The 16510-nt window shown below is 50.3% G+C and overlaps 2 protein-coding genes across 5 annotated transcripts in view; one reads left to right on the top strand and one right to left on the bottom strand.

Annotated features, from left to right (window-relative positions):
- Positions 1-8039, bottom strand: part of NT5C3B (5'-nucleotidase, cytosolic IIIB) — a 16236-nt gene extending 8197 nt beyond the window's left edge. For 2 of the 3 annotated variants that reach the window (XM_008071927.1, XM_008071928.1), the window contains exons 1-5: positions 7986-8039; positions 7670-7768; positions 7007-7076; positions 6874-6920; positions 1672-1757 (exon numbers count right to left, since the gene is read on the bottom strand). In XM_008071927.1, coding sequence (XP_008070118.1) covers positions 1672-1757; positions 6874-6920; positions 7007-7076; positions 7670-7768; positions 7986-7997 — 314 coding nt within the window. In that variant the 5' untranslated portion in view covers positions 7998-8039. Of the gene's footprint in view, positions 1-1671; positions 1758-6873; positions 6921-7006; positions 7077-7669; positions 7769-7888 lie in introns of all 3 variants that reach the window. The other variant, XM_021719530.1, reaches the window with a different exon arrangement.
- A 2049-nt stretch (positions 8040-10088) lies between these two features.
- Positions 10089-16510, top strand: part of KLHL10 (kelch like family member 10) — a 9173-nt gene continuing 2751 nt past the window's right edge. Inside the window, exons 1-2 of one of the 2 annotated variants that reach the window (XM_008071925.1) lie at positions 10089-10434; positions 14829-15318. In XM_008071925.1, coding sequence (XP_008070116.1) covers positions 10241-10434; positions 14829-15318 — 684 coding nt within the window. In that variant the 5' untranslated portion in view covers positions 10089-10240. The remainder of the gene's footprint in view (positions 10435-14828; positions 15319-16510) is intronic. The other variant, XM_008071926.2, reaches the window with a different exon arrangement.

Raw genomic sequence — 16510 nt, 5'->3', positions numbered from 1 at the left:
CAAAAAAAAAAAAAAAAAAATTAGCCAGGCATGGTGGCACATGCCTGTGGTTCTGCTACTTGGAAAGCTGAGGTGGAAGAATCACTTAAGACCAGCAGGTTGAGGCTGCAGTGGCCGTGAGCATGCCATTGCACTCCAGCCTGAGTGAGAGTGAGACTCCAACTCAACAAAAAAGAATGAGGGTTGAGAGGGTAAGCCCACAGAGACACATGCTGGGTGCCTGCATTGCTGAAGCCAGCGCTCTTCTGAGTCCTTTTTCCCCGTGACCCTACTCTGTGGAGAACAGGAACTCTGTCCAGTGACAAGGGCTGCTATGGTTTGACTGTGTCTCCACAAAGCTCATGTATTGGAAACCTGACCCCTAATGCAGAGGTGCTGGGAGGTGGGGTGTCATGGGAGGGTCTGGATCATGGGGCACCATCCTCATGAATGATTAATACCATTATAACGTGAGTGGGTTCCTTTGTTTTTTGAGTCTGTCACCCAGGCTGGAGTGCAGTGGCACACTCATAGGCACTGCAGCTTCAACGCCTCAACCTGCTGGGCTCAGGTGATTCTTCTGACTCAGCCTTCCAAGTAGATGGAACTACAGGCATACACCACCATGCCCAGCTAATTTTTTTTTTTTTTTTTTTGTAGATTCAAGGTCTTGTCATATTACCCAGGCTGGTCTCAAACCCGTGGGCTCTGGCAATCCTCTCACCTCTGCCTTCCAAAGTCCTGGGATTACAGGCATGAGTCACCACGCCCGGCTGGGAGTGGGTTCCTTATAAAGTAACAGGTTTGGTCCACTCTTCTCTCTTTCCCTCTCTTTGCCCCTCTGCAATGAATAACACAGCAAGAAGGTACTCACCAAATGCTAGCTCTTTGGTATTGAACTTTCCAGTCTCTAGAGCTGAGTCAATACACTTCTCCCATTATAAATTACCCAGTCTGTGGTATTCTTTTTAATATTTATATATTATTTATTTTTGCATTGGAGTCTCACTCTGTCGCCCAGACCGGAGTGCAGTGGCACGCTCCCACCCACTGCAGTCTCGACCTGCTAGGCTTCAGCAATCCTTTCGCCTCAGTCTTCCAAGTAGCTGGAACTATAGGTGTGTGCTTACACACCTGGCTAATTTTTGATTTATTGTAGAGAGGAGGTCTCATCAAGTTGCCCGGGTGGGTCTCGAACCTGTGGGCTCAGGCAATCCACTTGCCTTGGCCTCCCAAAGTGCTGGGATTACAGGCTGAGCCACCAAGCCTGGCCTATTTAATATTTTTTATAAAGACAGGGTCTTGCTATGTTGCCTACGCTGGTCTCTACCTCCTTGGCTCAAGTGATCCTCCCACCTTGGTCTCCCAGAGTGCTGGGATTATAGGTGTGAGCCACTGCACCCGGTCTAGTCTGTGGTATTCAGTTATAGCAGCACAACACAAACTCACAAACTAAGTTAGAAGCCCCTGCACCAAGGGGCTTCTATCTTACCCCAAGGACTTCCTGAGGGGATCTACTCTAGCTGCAACCACAAGTTGCCCCTGGTGTACCCAGGCAGCTACTTCTCACAGTATAAGGTCAAGCCCTCATAAGGTGAGGGAATCTGTCATCCCATCAATGCTCATGAAACATCCCCCTCCCAACCACTCTACTTCAAGGGCCCAGAGCATTTCTCCAGCAGTAATACTCACCATTCCACCATGTAGGGCAACTTCTCCTTGGCGGTTCGATGGGGGTCAATCTCAATTGGGTAGTAGTGGTGGAGGAGCACAGACAGCTGGCATGTCCAAGTGGGGAGAAAAGTCATTAGTCCACACCAAGTCTTCCCCAGCAAAGTTCTACAGCTCAGCATGAGAAAAAGATTACCTAGAAGGCCAGGCACAGTGGCTCATGCTTGTAATTCCAGCACTTTGAGAGGCCCAGGTGGGAGGATGGCTTGTGCCAAGGAGTTTGAGATCAGCCTAGGCAACACAGTGAGATCTTGTCTTTATAAAAAAAGTCAAATTGGCTGGGCTCAGTGGCTCACCCTGTAATCCCAGCACTTTGGGAAAGCCGAAGAAAGTGGATTGCTTGAGCCTGCAGGTTCGAGACCAGCCCAGGTAACTTGGCGAGACCTCGTCTCTACAATAAATCAAAAATTAGCCGGGCGTGGTAGCGCATGCCTGGCTGTGGCAAAAGGATCGCCGGAGCCCAGCAGGTTGATGCTGGGGTAGCCATGAGGGTGGCACTGTACTCCAGCCTGGGCAGCAGAGTGAGACTTCAATTAAAAAAAAAAAGAATCAAATTAGCCAGGATAGTGGTGCATGCCTACAGTCCCAGTTACTTGGGAGGCTGAGGTGGGAAGAATGCCTGAGCCCAAGAGGTCGAAGCTGCAGTGAGCTGTGATCATGCCACTGCATTCCAGCCTAGGCCACAGAGTGAAACCCCAACTCAAAAAAAGAAAAAGAAGGCCGGGCTTGGTGGCTTAGCCTATCATCCTCAGCACTTTGGGAGGCCGAGGTGAGTGGATTGGCTAAGCCTGTGGGTTCAAGACCCACCCGGGCAACTTGGAGAGACCTCATCTCTACAATAAATCAAAAATTAGCCAGGTGTGGTAGCGCGCGCTTGTAGTTCCGGCTACTTGGAAGGCCGAGGTGGAAGGATCGCTGGGGCCCAGCAGGTCAAGGCTGCGGCGGGTGGGAGCGTGCCACTGCACGCTCAGTCTGGGCGACAGAATAAGATTCCAACTCAAAAAAAAAAAAGAAAATCACCTAGAAGATGCAACTTCACAAAAGAGAGTACTCATTTTCCTGAGGTGTTTATTTGGGGACACGTCATTTACAAGATTCAAGGTTCTTTTCTCTTGTCGTCTTCCAGGATAACTGGTCCACATGATCACTGTTACCGCTTCGGTCAAGTCCAGGGAGTGCCTGGATTCATCAAGCCGGCCCTTCCTTAGTGCTCACTCTGAGAGAGTGAAGTCTCAGGGTCAGCACATAAGGAGCCGGATTAGAGGAGCACCGAGATGTTGTTGCGGCTGTTAATTAGCTCAGTTATCAGGGCTTAACCAGTAAGAACTGATTTAATGCTATTTCCCAAAATGTGGAACATGTCCCCAGGTGGGAGGCAAGATGATTTCAGGGGAAATACAGGAAAATACATTTTTTTTTTTAGTTGGAGTCTTACTCTATCGTGAGTGCAGCAGCACACTCATGGCTACCGCAGCCTCCACCTGCTAGGCTTAGACAATTCTTCCGCCTCAGCCTTCCAAGTAGCTAGAACTACAGGTGCACACTACCACGCCTGGCTTATTTTTTTATTTATTGTAAAGACGAGGTCTCGCCAAGTTGCCCAGGCTGGTCTTGAACTCCTGAGCTCAGGCAATCCTCTTGCCTCTGCCACCCAAAGTGCTGGGATGACAGATGTGAGACACCATGCCCAGCAGGAAACACATTTCATTTCAGTAGTTCTGGGTTCATTTTAATAGACGTCAGAAAAAGCACATCAACCTCATGCTTTCATTAAGACTATTTCATTCATTCATTCATTTAGTGTCAGAATCTCACTCTGTTGCCCAGGCTGGAGTGCAGTGGCACGCTCACGGCCACCATAGCCTTGACCTGCTGGGCTCAGGTGATTCTTTTGCCTCAGTCTTCCAAGTTGCTGGAACCATAGGTGCTTGCCACTGCACCTGGCTAATTTTATGATTTATTGTAGAGATGAGGTCTCACCAAGTTGCCCATGCTGGTCTTTGAACCCCTGAGCTCAGGCAATCCTCTTGCCTCGGCCTCCCAAAGTGCTAGGATTACAGGCTTGAGCCACTGTGCCTGATCCAGAATATAGTTTTTATTTTTTTTATTTTTTTATTTTTGAGTTGGAGTCTCACTCTGTCACCCAGACTGGAGTGCAGTGGCTGCTTCTGGCCACGGCAGTCACGACATGCTGGGCTCCAGCAATCCTTCCGCCTCAGCCTTCCAAGTAGCTGGAACTACAGGCATGTGCTACCATGCTCAGCTAATTTTTTTTATTTTTATTGTAGAGATGAGGTCTTGTCAAGTTGCCCAGGCGGGTCTTGAACCCACGGGCTCAGGCAATCCACTCATCTCAGCCTCCCAAAGCGCGGGATTACAGACTGAGCCATCGAGCCCGACTGTAGAATATAGTTTTTAAAAAAGAAAAAAGATTTCATACATAAACTTTGTCCTCACCCCTCGCTAAATCCAGCACAAACAAGAATCTGGGTTTTCTCTAGCGTCCTCGACCTTGAAAGCATCCAAACTACCATGTGTTGGTGGATACAGCTTCTGGAAGTTCCTAAGATTAGGGGTGTAAAGAACTAAAGAAATGACTTGCCAAAGGCTGTCAGTACTGGAACCAGAACCCACTGTGAACTAAAAGTGGTGTCCCTAGAGTGATAGGTTTTACAAATATAAGAGCTATTTACAATTCACCATCCATTTTTTTTATTTTTTGAGTTGGAGTCTCACTCTGTCGCCCAGACTGGAGTGCAGTGGCTGCTTCCGGTCACTGCAGCCTCGACCTGCTGGGCTCCGGCGATCCTTCCGCCTCAACCTTCCAAGTAGCTGGAACTACAGGCGCGTGCTACCATGCCCGGCTTATTTTTTTTTATTTATTGTGGAGATGAGGTCTCACCAAGTTGCCCAGGCAGGTCTCGAACCCGCGGGCTCAGGCAATCCACTCACCTCAGCCTCCCAAAGGAGTGGGATTACAGGTTGAGCCACCGAGCCCGGCACACTGTCCATTTTAATTTGGGGGTATGGGAGGAACAGGATCTCACTCTGTTGTTCAGGCTGGAGTGCAGTGGTGCGATCACAGCTCAACGTAGCCTCAAACTCCTAGGCTCAAGTGAGCCTCCTGCTTCAGCCTTCTGAGTCATCCCAGCTGGGACTACAGATGTGCATCACCATGCCTGCCTAATTTTTTGTAGATATGGGGGGGGGGGTCTCGCTATGTTGCCTAGACTGGCCTCAAACTCCTGGCCTCATGTGGTCCTCCCACCTTGGCCTCCCAAAGTGCTGGGACTGTAGGCATGCATGACCACTACTGCCTGATTATTAAAAATTTTATTTTTGTAGAGATGGGATCTGTCTATGTTGCCCAGGCTAGACTCAAACTCCTGGCCTCAAGCGATCCTCCTGCTTTGGACTCCTAAAGCGCTGGGATCACAGGCATGAGTAACTGCACCTGGTCCCACTGCCCACTCATTTTTAATAACGAGTAGTCATGACAGCATACTGGAAGAGCTGAGCAACAACAGAACAACGGACCAGTGAGCATGCAACTTAGTGAATAACGAAGGGGAACTGATGGAACAGATATTCTGCGAAGGTGCTTGACCACCTGTGGGGCAAAGCGCAGCTACACTTGGCTGTGCTTGCAAAGAGGGTCCCGATAGGACAAGCATGAGTGGAGTGAAGGAACGGCCAAAGCTATAGGGTAAGATGACGGCGTCCGCACTCATCTTATGGAAATGGGAGCTGTCGAGCATTGACACCAACTCAGAAGGCTTTCTTTCTTTCTTTTTTTTTGAGTAGGAGTGTCCAGGCTGGAATGCAGTGACATGCTCATGGCCAACACAGCCTCCACCTGCTGGGCTCAGGCGATCCTTCCACCTCAGCCTTCCAAGTAGCTGGAACTACAGGCACACGTCACCACATCTAGCTAATTTTTATTTATTGTAGAGACAAGGGCTCGCCAAGTTGCCCAGGTTGGTCTTGAACCCCTGGACTCAGGCAATCCTCTTGCCTTGGTCTTCCAAAGTGCTGGGATTACAGGCTTGAGCCACTGTGCCAAGCAGCTTTTTTTTTTTTTTTTGAGTCAGTCTCACTCTGTTCCCCCAGGCTAGAGTGTAGTGGCATGCTGCATATCAATACCAATGTCTTCGATGATTTGAAGAAATAAATTTTCCTGTTTCAAAATAATAATAATCATACTGATAATAATAATATACCTGGAAGGCTGAGGTAGAAGGATCGCCTGAGCCCAGCAGGTCGAGGCTGCGGAGGTCATGAGCATGCCACTGCACTCTAGTCTGGGTGACAGAGTAAGAGTCCAACTCAAAAAAAAAAATATATATATATAGATATATATCTATATATCTACATATATATGATAATAATATTTCTATCTACCTTGTAGAGTTGTAGAAGGGTTAAATAATACAATGCTCAAGAGTCTTGTAAGTTTTATTGTTAATAGTAAGTATAATGTTCACATTTCAACCATCAATAATCACGCATATGGGCCAATTGGGAAACATTGTCCTAATGTATTAAGATTTGATGTAGCAGCTCACGCCTGTAATCTCAGCACTTTGGGAGGCCAAAGCAGGAGGACTGCTTGAGGCTAGGAGTTCGAGACCAGCCTGGGTAACACAGTGAGACACACGTTTCTACAAAAAAATTTAAAAACTAGCCAGGCATGGTGGTGCATGCCTGTAGTCCCAACTATTCAAGAAGCTGAGGCATAGCCGGGCTTGGTGGCTCAGCCTGTAATCCCGCACCTTTGGGAGGCTGAGGTGAGTGGATTGCCTGAGCCTGTGAGTTCAAGACGAGCCCGGGCAACTTGGCAAGACCTCATCTCTACAACAAATCAAAAATTAGCTGGGCGTGGTAGCACATACCTGAAGTTCCAGTTACTTGGAAGGCTGAGGAGGAAGGATCACCAGAGCCCAGCAGGTCGACGCTGGGGTGGCTGTGAGAGTGCCACTGCACTCTAGCCTGGGCGACAGAGACTCCTACTAAAAAACAAAAACAAAAAAAACCCACCTGAGCATAACAATTTTTTAAAAAATAGTTTTCTAAAGTGTCTATCCTGAAATCTTTGGTTCTAACCAGGAACATTGGGAGGAGCACAAGACAGCTATTTCTAAACAAAGAAGGAGCATAACCCACCTCTTTTCGACCTTCCTCACTGATGACTGTGCTGTCATCCAGAATATCTGGAAAAACACAAAACTCCTTTTATTTGCCCCATAGATGCCACCAGTTTATCAAATCCAACAAGGCAAGCTAGTATGTGACTTACTGTAAGAAGAAGGGCATCGCTTTCCATTATATGAAAACCTGCTCAAGGTCATGTCAAAATCAGAAATCACCTATAAGGCAGAAGAGAGGTGATGCCTATAGAGTCACCTGACGGTGTGGCCTTAGCTGGGGTGATTAGGGAAGTGAAAAGCACAGCTGGAGGCAAAGTCCAGGGGAGTTAGTGAGGGATGGAGTGAACCGGGGAGAAAGTGAGCCGAGTCAGTACGAGTTGACTCGGGAAAATGCAGTGGGGCAGGAAGGCTGAAGCCTCAGGACCCCTCTGAGTCTTTCTACAGCTCCCATCTCAACGCCATGGGGTCCTTCTACCGGGTCTCCACCTTCACGGCCCATCTCCACTCTTCAGCGTCCCTGGGAGCCCCCTGGCCTGGGGAAGTGTGGAGGCCAAGGCCCCGGGTCTCGAGTGGGGTGCTTTCTGTCTAATCAGGGAAGAGACCCAAGAGCCTATTGAGAAATTTGGAATCTAGGTTGTCAGGACAGGTGGGCTCTCCCCCAGGGCCAAACAGGCCAACCCATCTGCTCGCCTTCAGGCCCGGGGCCAGTTCCTGCGGCTCGGGGCTTGAGGGGGCCTGCAGCAAAGCCAAGTGGAAAGGCCCCGCGCGCAGGAAGGCTCCCCGCCGCCCGGCCCACCCTTGCCCCGCGGTACCTGCAGCCGGTCTCCCCCGCCCCGGCGGAGGGCGCCCACGATCTCCTGCACCCGCTGAGGCTGTCGCATCAGGACCGTCGCCTTCATCAGGGGGTTCACCTGTCCCGAGACCCGAGAGAAGCGCTGACCCCGGCGCCGCGCTGCGCCCAAGGGGACCCGGAGTTCGCTCGGGCGCCCTTGCGAGGCGGGGCCGGGGGGCGGGCGGGGGCGGGTATTGGCCTGGGTGGCGCGGCGGGGTCCGGGTGGCTCTCTCGGGGCCTCGGAGCGCCCCGGAAGTCGGGGCCCGCCCCACGCCGGACGCTTCCCCCTGCCTCACCTCTTCTGCCATCGCGCTTTGGACCCTGCCGGCGGCGCCGGGGACGACCCACTGCGCAGGCGTCGCCTCCCGTCGGGGGCGGGACTGGGGCGGGGCGATAAGGGGCGGGGCTGGGGCGGGGCGATAAGGGGCGGGACAACCTGGGGGCGGGCCCGGGGGCCAGGGCGCGGGACTGGAGCGCGGGAGCCGGGGCGCGGGACGAGGAGAGAATTGAGGGGCTCGGGAATGAGGGCAGCCGGGGTGGGTTTGCGTTCGACAGAGAAATTGGTGGAGGGTTCTGTTGCAATGAGGGGAGGTTCGGGGGTGGGTGGGTTCCTGTCACTCTTTCTGGAGCAAAAATTCTGGCGAGAGTGATTATTTCTAGGCTTAATTTTTGAATGGCAAAAACACCTCGGCCGGCGGTTTTACACTTGTAATCCCAGCAAAGCTTTGGGTGGCCGAGGAGAGAGGATTATTTGAGGCCAGGAGTTCTAGACCGACCTGTGCAATACAAAGAGGTCCTAACTCTATGCAAAAACAATTATTTTTAAATTAGCCGGGCGGCCCCGGGCGCAGTGGCTCACACCTGTAATACCAACACACTGGGAGGCAGAGGTGGGAGGATTGCTTGAGGCCAGGAGTTCAAGACCAGCCTGGGCAACATAGCAAGACCTCGTCTTTACAGAGATAATAATAATTTATTTATTTATTTAATTTAATTTATTTATTTATTTATTTTTGAGTTAGAGTCTCACTCTGTCTCCCAGACTGGAGTGCAGTGGCCGCTCCCGGCCACCGCAGCCTCGACCTGCTGGGCTCCGGCGATCCTTCCACCTCAGCCTTCCAAGTAGCTGGAATTACAGACGTGCGCTACCACACCCAGCTAATTCTTTGATTTATTGTAGAGATGAGGTCTCGCCAAGTTGCCTAGGCGGGTCTCGAATCCACGGGCTCAGGCAATCCACTCACCTCAACCTCCCAAAGGTGCGGGATTATAGGCTGAGCCACCAAGCCCAGCTAGAAATAATAATTTTTTAAAAATTAGCCAGGCTTGTTGGGATGTGTCTGTAGTCCCAGCTACAGGGAGACTGAAGGGGTTGGATCGTCTGAGACCAGGAGGTTGAGCCTGCAGTGAGCTATGATCACACCACTGCACTCTGGCCTAGGCGACAGAGATCCCATCTCTAAAAAAAAGGAAAAAAACGGCCGGGCTCGGTGGCTCAGCCTGTAATCCCAGCACTTTGGGAGGCCGAGGTGAGTGGATTGTCTGAGCCCGCGGGTTTGAGACCTGCCTGGACAACTTGGCGAGACCTCATCTCTACAATAAATAAAAAATTAAGCCGGGCTCGGTGGTTCAGCCTGTAATCCCGCTCTTTGGGAGGCTGAGGTGAGTGGATTGCCTGAGCCCGCGGGGTTCGAGACCCACCCGGGCAACTTGGTAAGACCTCATCTCTACAATAAATCAAACAAAAAAAACAAAAAATTAGCCAGGCGTGGTAGCGTGCGCCTGTAGTTCAAGCTACCTGGAAGGCTGAGGCGGAAGGATCGCCGGAGCCCAGCAGGTTGAAGCTGCAGTGGCCGGGAGCAGCCGCTGCACTCCAGTCCGCGTGACAGAGTGAGACTCCAACTCAAAAAGAAAAAAAAAAAGAAAAAATCCACTGAATGGGAGAGGTATGAAGGAACCATAAAGTGAATTCTATTTAACTACCAGAAGGTGCTCCCTCAACTTAGCCCACTCCTCATCCCAAAAGAAACTGAGTGACTAAGGCACGGGGTGGGGGGAAGACCCTGGACAGCTGGGCAAGGATGAAATGTAATCTGCTTTACTTCTGCCTCTTCTGACTTGGGCTTCCTAGAGTTCTGTGTCTGAGGAGCTGAGTTTGAAGCCACGGAAGGTGGGTGGATGTCGCAGGGGTAGGGACTGGAGAGCCTGCAATGGGCAGCGGGTACCAGACTCAACAAACACATTTACATGGTGGTGGGGCTGGTCACAGTTCCGTTCTGGGCTCAACGACATGGAAGGAGGCATGGGGTAATCTTCAGCCTGAGTGGGGGAAGGGACTAGGAAGGGGACAGGCACAGGAGGGAGTTCCAGAACCTCAGAGCACAATCCAGAGTGATCTCACTGTAGGCCGGGATTCTGGAATCTGGGCTGCCCGACAGGCCCTGTTTGAAAGATGTAGTAGGGAAAAGGAGCGACAGCTGACTAAAGGACCCCCCACGACCCTCCCCGACACCCTAGGAGAGCAGCCTCTTTCTGCTGGTCCCAGGGTGCCATGGAGATGGAAAGCACGGCGGCCTCCACGCGTTTCCACCAGCCTCACATGGAGAGGAAGATGAGTGCGATGACCTGTGAGATCTTCAATGAGCTTCGGCTGGAAGGCAAGCTCTGCGACGTGGTCATCAAGGTCAATGGCTTTGAGTTCAATGCCCACAAGAACATCCTGTGTAGCTGCAGTTCCTACTTTAGGTATAACAGGGTTGTCAAATGAGCCAAAGGGAGGACGGGGCACCCTGTGAGGCTGCTGGATACATTTCCAGGTTCCCACCACAGTCCCTTAAGTTTAGGGACACTGTCACAGCTCTGGGTTCTTTTGTCTTCTGAAGAGCACAACTAGGGTTGCGGCCTCTTTTCTCTGATTTTTTATTTTTATTTTTTTGAGTTGGAGTCTCACTCTGTTGTCCAGGCTAGAGTGCAGTGGCACACTCACTGCCACCTCAGCACCGACCTGCCGAGCCGAGCTCCGGGAATCCTTCCACCTCAGCCTTCCAAGTAGCTGGAACTACAGGCGCGCGCTACCATGCCTGGCTCATTTTTTTATTGTAGAGACGGGGGTCTTGCCAAGTTGCTCGGGCTGGTCTCGAACCCACAGACTCAGACAATCCACTCACCTCAGTCTCCCAAAGTGCTGGGATTACAGGCTGAGCCACAGAGCCCAGCCTGATTTTTGTTTTTATTTTTTTGAGTTGGAGTCTCTGTTGCCCAGGCTGGAGTGCAGTGGCACACTCACGACCACTGCAGCCTCAACCCGCTGGACTCAGGTGATCCTTCTACCTCAACCTTCCAAGTAGCTGGAACTACAGGCACGTGCCACCACGCCTGGCTAATTTTTTGATTTTTTGTAGAGATGAGGTCTCACCAAATTGTCTAGGCTGGTTTCAAACCTGTGGGCTCAGGCAATCCTCTCACCTCGGCCTCCCAAAGTGCTGGGATTATAGATGTGAGCCACCTTGATTTTTTTCCCAACCATTTACAAATATAAAAAACATGCTTAGCCGGGCTTGGTGGCTCAGCCTGTAGTCTCACACTTTGGGAGGCCGAGGTGAATGAATTGCCTGAGCCCGCGGGTTCGAGACCCTCTTGGGCAACTTGGCGAGACCTCATCTCTGCAATAAAAAAACTAGCCGGGCGTGGTAGCGCGTGCCTGTAGCTCCACCTACTTGGAAGACTGAGGCAGAAGGATCGCTGGAGCCCAGCAGGTCGAGGCTGCTATGGCCGGCCGGGAGTGTGCCACTACACTCCAGTCTGGGTGACAGAGTGCGACTCCAACTCAAAAAAACAACAACAAAAACATGCTTAATTTGTGAGCAGTATGGAAACAAGAGGTGGGCTGAACTTGGCCCAGAGGTGTAGGTTCCCAGACTCCTGCTCGAGTCTTTGATTTTCATCCAAATCAACATGTGGGAAGGTTGGACATCCCTCCTGGATTTCAAATGACAGTGTTGCTTCAGCCACCTCCTGAATCTGTCCCAATGGAGACCATTCTTCTTTTTTCTCTCTCTCTTTATATGGAGATGAGGTCTTGCTATGTTGCCCAGGCTGATCTCAAACTCCTAGACTCAAGCAATCTTCTCACCTTGTCCTCCCAAAGTGCTTGGAATCATAAGCCATCACGCCTTGCCTCCTAGTAGAGACCATTGCAAATAGGGTGATGAAGTATCAAGGACTGGAGGGATGGGAAAGGGGATGAGGAAAAAAAAACCCAGGAAATATTTATCAGAAGAAAAAGGGAGTTTCGGTCCAAATCACTGTGACCCAGGAAGTGGAAGGCTATTTTGTTCATGAACTGAAAATGTTTGAGTAATCAGTTCCAATGAAGATGTAATACATGGGGCCCATTTGTTAGAAATTCTCATTCAGCTAGCCCCTGAGCAGGGCCCTCAAAAAGACCAGATAGTAAATGTTTTAGGCTTAGCAAATCACACAGTCTCTGTAGCAACTAGCCAATTCGGTCTAGTTTCTTTGTTTTGTTTTTGAGTTGGGGGTCTCACTCTGCTGCATAGGCTTGTATGCAGTAGCACAATCACAGCTACCACAGCCTTTACCTCTTGGATTCAGGTGATCCTTTTGCTTCAGCCTTCTGAGAAGGGGTTTGCCACCATGCCCAGCTAATTTTGTTTTTTTGTAGAGAAGAGGTCTCGCTGTGTTGCCCAGGCTGGTCTCTCGAACTCCTAGGCTCAAGCAATCCTCCTGTCTTGGCCTCCCAAAGTGCTAGGGTTACAGATGTGAGCACCGCACCTGGCCTGCCAATTGTCTTCATACTGCAAAGGCAGCCACAGACTAAACAAATGGATAGGGCTGTGTTCCAATAAAGTTATGCATGGACACTGAAATTGGGATTTATTATGATTTTCAGGTGCCACAAAACCTTCTTTTGATTTTTTCTCCCCAACCATTTACAAATGTAAAATACATGCTTAATTTGTGAGCAGTATGAAAACAAGGTGGCCCAGAGGTGCAGGTTCGCAGACCCCTGCTCGAGAGGAAGAATTTGACCTCTAAGTCTATGTTCCCTTAAACCTCTTGGAAAAAGGAAGCAAATCGATTAGGGCAGGGACTCTGTCTCATTCAACACATAGAAATGCACCTAACTACAACAGCAGGAGGCCAGTACATAGTTGCAGCATGATAGTCATTTATTCATCTAGTAACTATTTATTGGATAGCTATTTTGTGACAGCCACTATTCTGGGGACTGGAAAGCAGTGAATAACATCAGCATTCCTGTTCCTGTGACATTTGCTCTCTTGTAGGGGATGTAGATAAATGAGTAGGATATAGATCAGACCATATAAGTGCTGGGGCAGTCTGGGAAGGAAGTTAGGGAGCAGGGAAGGGCAATTGAACCGTCAGAGCCTGACAAGGTGACATTTGAGCAAAGACTTCATGGGGATGAGGGAAGGAGAAATATGGACATCTGGGAAGGCTTCCAGGCAAGAGGGGACAGTCAGTACAAAGGATGTGGTGTGTTCAGGGAGGCTGGCAGGCCTGGAGTTGGGGTGTGTGTGTGTGCATGAATCAGGGAAGAAAGGTGTTAGTGGCCCAGATCTCAGAGGGTTTTTGTTGTCCTTTTTTTTTTTTTTGAGTTGGAGTCTCACTTGGTCACCCTGGCTGGAGTGCAGTGGCACGCTCATGGACACCCCAGCGTCAGCCTGCTGGGCTCCAGTGATCCTTCTGCTTCAGCATTCCAAATAACCAGAACTACATGAGATACCGTGCCCAGCTAATTTTTTTGTTTGTTTTTTGAGTTGGAGTCTCACTCTGTCACCCAGACTGGAGTGCAGTGGCCGCTCCCAGCTACCACAGCCTTGACCTGCTGGGCTCCGGTGATCCTTCCGCCTCAGCCTTCCAAGTAGCTGGAACTACAGGCGCGCGCTACCATGCCCGGCTCATTTTGATTTATTGTAGAGATGAGGTCTCGCCAAGTTGCCCAGGTGGGTCTCGAACCCTCAGGCTCAGGCAATCCACTCACCCCAGCCTCCCAAAGGCATGGGATTACAGGCTGAGCCACCGAGCCCGGCTGCTAATTTTTTTACTTTAAAAAAAATTATTTTTTTTATTGTAGAGACGAGGTCTTGCTAAGTTGTCCGGGCTGGTCTCGAACCCGCAGGCTCAGGCAATCCACTTGCCTCAGCCTCCCAAAGTGCTGGGATTATAGGCTGAGCCACTGAGCCCGACCTTGTCATCCTTTTTACACAGAGAAGGGAATTTGGTGGAAGATTTTAAGCAAAAGAGGAGTCGACTCATCGAAGGTTCACTCTGGCTGCTGGGGTTAGGTTATAAACCTTGGAGGTGTGAAGGGCAGAAACAGGGCCATCAGGCAGTTAATCTGGGTTTTCTCGGCGAGAGAGGGTGGTGGCTTGGACCAAGGAGGCAGCAATAAAAAAGATGAGAATGGGTAAGATTGTGGATATGTGTTGACAGCATGACACTCATGCAGAAAGTCCATTGCTCCAGTGTAATTTCCCTAACAAGGCAGAATTTGGTGGGCCACGGGCTGAGACAGAAGAGACCTGGGTCTTCCTCCCAGTTCTAGATCTCAATTTCTCCACCCACAAGGTAAGAATGATCAAAGCCAAGTTCTTGGAAAGGTGCTCTTCTTGTCCCCTGCCACTTGTGCACATGCCTGCACCCACTTCCTTTAGGCCAATCTATTTCCAAGGTGCTCACTGTGCAGTACTTGGAAAATGTCCAAACTCTCCTCAAAAAGAAAAGGTGAGGCTGGGCACAGTGGCTCATGCCTCTAATCCCAGCACTTTGGGAGGCTGAGGCAGAAGGATTGCTTGAACCCAGGAGTTCAAAGTCAGCCTGGGTGACATAGCGAGACCTCGCCTCTTCAAAAAATTTAAAAAATTAGCTGGGTGTGGTGGCATGTGCCTGTAGTCCTTGCTACTTGGGGGGCTGAGGTAAGAGGATCACCTGAGCCCAGGAGGTGAAGGCTGAGGTGATCTGTGATTGTGCCATTGCATTCCACTCTGGGTGACAGAGTGAGACCCTACTCAAAAAATAAAGAGTAGAGGGGTAGGAGGAACATGGCAGCCAGGAAAGGAATGTTTTAGTGGCCGTGAGTTTCTTTTTTCCAGAGCCTTGTTTACAAGTGGCTGGAACAACACTGAGAAGAAGGTATACAACATCCCCGGCATCTCCCCCGACATGATGAAACTGATCATTGAATACGCGTATACCCGGACCGTGCCCATCACACCGAACAACGTGGAGAAGCTGCTGGCGGCTGCAGACCAGTTCAACATCATGGGAATCGTCCGGGGCTGCTGTGAGTTCCTCAAGTCGGAGCTGTGCCTGGACAACTGCATTGGCATCTGCAAGTTCACGGACTACTACTTCTGCCCCGAGCTGCGGCGGAAGGCCTACATGTTCATTCTGCACAACTTTGAGGAGATGGTGAAAGTCTCAGCGGAGTTTTTGGAGCTCTCTGTCACGGAGCTTAAGGACATCATTGAGAAAGATGAGCTCAACGTGAAGCAGGAGGATGCTGTGTTCGAGGCCATTTTAAAGTGGATTTCTCATGACCCCCCAAACAGAAAGCAGCACATCTCAGTTTTGCTTCCTAAGGTCAAGTGTAGTTATTTTGGGGAATGTGTATTTGTTTGCCCCTGATTCGTTTAATCCAGAACTGTCCTAAGAGAGCCAAATTCAGCCATGACATAGTCCAGGGTTGTGTTCACATGCACTTAATATAGACAGCATCCCCGCTCCTTTCTGGAATTCTGCAACTTTCCTTCTGGACTTGGCATTGCTAGTTCCTTTTTACCCCAGTTATAGTCCTGGACCAAAATTCTTCCTGGTGGCAAAGGAAAGGAAGGAGAGCCTTCAAAACAATTCCAGGCTGGGTGTGGTGTCTCATATCTGTCATCCCAGCACTTTGGGAGGTGGAGGCGAGAGAATTGCCTGAGCTCAGAGGTTTGAGACCAGCCTGAACAACACAGTGAGACCTTGTCTCTACAATAAATCAAAAAATCAGCTGGGCATGGTGGTGCATGCCTGTGTTCTAGCTACTTGGAAGGCTGGGGCGTAAGGATCACCTGAGCCCAGCAGATCGAGGCTGCGGTGGCTGTGAGCATGCCACTGCCCTCCAGTCTGGGCTACAGAGTGAGACTCCAATTCACACACACAAAAAAGAATTCTAGCGGGTCTTCCTGTCACCCTTTTCCATTCTACAAACTTCCCCATACCCAAGGGAGAAGCTGACTAGAAAGCTAGTCATGAGTACTGCAACCAGTTGATGCCAATTCATGTTGTTATTATTTTTTTTTTGAGTTGGAGTCTCACCCTGTCGCCCAGACTGGAGTGCAGTGGCCGCTCCCGGCCACCGCAGCCTCGACCTGCTGGGCTCCGGCGATCCTTCCGCCTCAGCCTTCCAAGTAGCCGGAATTACAGGCATGTGCTACCACGCCCAGCTGATTTTTTGATTTATTGTAGAGATGAGGTCTCGCTGCCCAGGCGGGTCTTGAACCCGCGGGCTCAGGCAATCCACTCACCTCAGCCTCCCAAAGGCGCGGGATTACAGGCTAAGCCACCGAGCCTGGCTCTGGCAAAATATATTTTAAAATATTATTTATATTACATAGTTTATATGCAATTATATATTATACATAATATTATATACATACACACACAGAAACAAAATGGAGTTTTTATTTTAAGAGTCAGGGTCAGCCGGGCTTGGTGGCTCAGCCTGTAATCCCGCGCCTTTGGGAGGCTGAGGTGAGTGGAATGCCTGAGCCCACGGGTTCGAGACCCACCT

This window comes from Carlito syrichta, unplaced genomic scaffold (genome assembly GCF_000164805.1).
Source record: "Carlito syrichta isolate Samal-C Ts95f unplaced genomic scaffold, Tarsius_syrichta-2.0.1 Scaffold314793, whole genome shotgun sequence".
NCBI classification, from domain to species: domain Eukaryota; kingdom Metazoa; phylum Chordata; class Mammalia; order Primates; family Tarsiidae; genus Carlito; species Carlito syrichta.
Note: the sequence above shows the minus strand (reverse complement) of the source record. Positions and strands in the feature narration are given on the sequence as shown.